Source organism: Trichechus manatus, unplaced genomic scaffold (genome assembly GCF_000243295.1).
Source record: "Trichechus manatus latirostris isolate Lorelei unplaced genomic scaffold, TriManLat1.0 scaffold00001, whole genome shotgun sequence".
In the NCBI taxonomy this organism is placed as follows: domain Eukaryota; kingdom Metazoa; phylum Chordata; class Mammalia; order Sirenia; family Trichechidae; genus Trichechus; species Trichechus manatus.
The window spans coordinates 16828554-16831597 of NW_004443937.1; the positions used below are offsets into that span (position 1 = coordinate 16828554).

The following is a 3044-nucleotide window of genomic DNA, read 5'->3' on the forward strand; positions in this document are numbered from 1 at the left end:
CTCCCAGCCCCCACCCCCCACCGGCTATCTGGTGGATTCCAGCCCGAGGTGCTCTGGGAAGTGTTGGAGGACCTGTTCTGTTACTGCGGTGCTGGCACTGAGAGACGAGAGAAACGGAGCAGGGCTCTGCTTTCTTGAGTTAAGGCTCCCTCCTGCCTTCTCCCCGCAGAGCCTTCAGCACCCTTCTGCGGGAACCAGAGACTCATTTCTAGACCCACCCTTTCCTTGCATTCCTGGGGGACTATGACACTCAGCTGGGCTGGGGAGTTAGAGCTCTTAGGTTTGGGGTACAGGGCTGGCAGAACCCCAGGGGCTAAATCAGGACCTCTTCACCAGCACGGTCAGATAGAAATGTTCTATATCTGTGCTAGCCACATGTGGATCACTTGAAATGCGGCTAGCGTAATTGAAGAAATTGAATTTTTAATTTTATTAAGTTGTAGTTAATTTAAACTTAATTTAAATAGCCACATGTGGCTATTGGTCACCCTGCTGGACAGTACAGCTCCAGGCACTCTGAAAGGGTCATTTTACACCCCCACCCTGTCCCTCAGTCATCCTAGGCAGTATGGGCCCTCCCTGCCTGGCCCCAGGGACGCTGACTCACCCAGGGAGAGGGATTTTTGAGGTGGAGTGGTGTCAGAGGGGGACAGAAAAACAGCTCCAGATCCAGGAACTCCAGGGGACCCAGCCGGCCCCACCTCAGGGCCTCGGTTTCCCCGGCTGTGGGGTTAGATTGGTCGGGGGCTGGGGGAGGTGGCTGCTTTTCCCTTCTAGCTCTTGTTGATTCTAAGATCGTGCTTCTGAGAGGTCTTTATTCTAAAGTTCTGTAACTTTTGTTCAGTTCTCAGATTCTAAATTCCCCGCCTCTGAGATGCCTTGATTCCCCTGTGAGATTTACTGCGCCTGGGCTAAGTTGGTGGGGGCTGGGGGGTACAGGGGTCAGGGAGGGAGGTCGAGGTAGGGCGTGGGAGTGTGCCGGCTGACGCTGTCCCTCCCCCCCAGTCGGCTGCCAGGAGAGCGGGCACCTGTTGTGCAAATTGTCAGACAACAACCACCACCTTATGGCGCCGAAACGCCAACGGGGACCCGGTCTGCAACGCCTGTGGCCTCTACTACAAGCTGCACAACGTGAGTGCCCCGCCCCGCCCCTCCCCGGGGACTCCCGTGCTTTGTGCTGCCAGGCTGGGAGCAGCACGGTATCCAGCTTGGCTTGGCTTGGGAAGCCGCTGCTGCTGGCCCTGGGTGCCAGAAGGGCTCCCTGTAAGAAGAGGTGCCGCTGATTGGCAGGAGGCTGACTGGAAGGGTCCAGGAGGGCTCGGTGGTGGTATCTATGCTTACAAAACAGTCTGTGGGGAGAGGTTGGCTGTCTGGAGGGGAGTGGGCAGTGCTGGCATTTAGCGGGCAGGAGCCAGGCATGCTAAAAGTCCTACAGCGTTCAGGTCACTTGGTGCAGATCCCACTCAGTGAAAAGCCCTTCCTGAAGTGCTGGCAGCGTGGAGTGAGAGGGCTGTGGTGGGGAGCGCTAGGGGTCAGATGAAGGACACAATTCCTGGCTTCCTGGGGGCTTCCTAGCCCAGCTCTGCCCTCCAGCACGGGGTGAGGTGGGGTCTGCTTTGGGAAGGGAATTCAACTGCCTGAAGGCTTGGTGGTTGCCCTCAGGTTAACAGGCCACTGACCATGAAGAAGGAAGGGATCCAGACTCGGAACCGGAAGATGTCCAACAAATCCAAGAAGAGCAAGAAGGGGACCGAGTGCTTTGAGGAGCTGTCTAAGTGTATGCAGGAGAAGTCATCCCCCTTCAGTGCAGCCGCCCTGGCTGGACACATGGCACCTGTGGGTCACCTCCCACCCTTCAGCCACTCTGGACACATCTTGCCTACACCAACGCCTATCCACCCCTCCTCCAGCCTCTCCTTTGGCCACCCCCACCCATCCAGCATGGTGACCGCCATGGGCTAGGGACAGCCTTCCACTGAACGGACAGACGGATGTAGAGTAGGGCGAAGGCAGAGCAAGGTTGGGCACCCCCAGGATGGGTGACAAACCCTTGGCTGCCTGCCCCTCCCTGAAGACTGATGCCACTCCTGCCCGCGCAGGCGAGCCCAAGGCCTCCGCCCCCCTTGCGGCCCGCGACCGGTGCCCACCCCACCTGTCAGCAGTTACTGTGAATCCCACCTCCTGGGCTGAGAGGTTGCCTCTGCTCCTTGCTGCCCAGGTGGGATTGCCATCACGAACAGTTGTTTGGAGAGCAAAAAGGACAACTTCCTGAAGAGCAAAGGAGGGACAGGGGACAAACGAAGGAAACCATTTTTAGAAGGGAAAGGAATAGGCAAAAATAATTTATTTTGCTCTTGTTTGTAAGAAGGACTTGAGGACTTGGAGGTCCGAGCAGTTCCAAGTCCTCCTGGCCAATCCCTCCTCGGGCCAAACACCACTTGGCTGGTGTGCTTGCCAGGTCTCTGGGATAGATCTGAGGAGTCTCAGCCTGTACCCTGTGCGCCTCCGGCTTCCCCCTCTGAGATAGTTGGACTCCAGTCTGGGCTGGGCTGAGGCCAGAAGGACCCCCTGACAGGAGGGTGAGCTGGTGTGGGCCAAGCCACTGGCCGTGGAGGGCAGGCCCCGGTGGGAGAGACAATCACAGGCGGTCCCTCGCAGATTCCCAGGCCAGGGTTGGGTCACAGGAAGGAAACGACATTTTCTTGAAAGGGGAAATGTCTCCCAGATCGCTCCCCTGGCTTTGAGGCCGAAGCTGGTGTGGTCCATGTCCCTTTAATGGGCTGGAGCCACAGCCCGTCTTCTCAGCCCGGGAATGGACCCCTGTACATACATCCCTTTTCTGCTAACCCCTCAGCCCCTTCCCCTCCCCCTCTGAGACAAAAGAAAAAAATGTAAAAAAAAAAAAAAAATTGCATAAGCTTATCTCGCTGATGAGTTATTTTATTTTTAAACTCTTTTTGGATCCAGTCGATTGTACGTTACCACAGAAGTCCTGCTATGGAAAGAAATAAAATCTACAAACCCAGGTTGTAGCTTCACAATTA

At 56.3% G+C, this 3044-nt stretch overlaps 1 protein-coding gene across 2 annotated transcripts in view; it reads left to right on the forward strand.

Moving 5' to 3' along the window:
• The window catches only part of GATA2 (GATA binding protein 2), a 7145-nt gene extending 5166 nt beyond the window's left edge, over positions 1-1979 (forward strand). For both annotated transcript variants that reach the window (XM_004368393.2, XM_023725080.1), the window contains 2 exons: positions 1006-1131; positions 1663-1979. In XM_004368393.2, the coding sequence (XP_004368450.1) occupies positions 1006-1131; positions 1663-1962 (426 nt within the window). In that variant the 3' untranslated portion in view covers positions 1963-1979. The remainder of the gene's footprint in view (positions 1-1005; positions 1132-1662) is intronic.
• The last annotated feature ends 1065 nt before the right edge of the window (positions 1980-3044 follow it).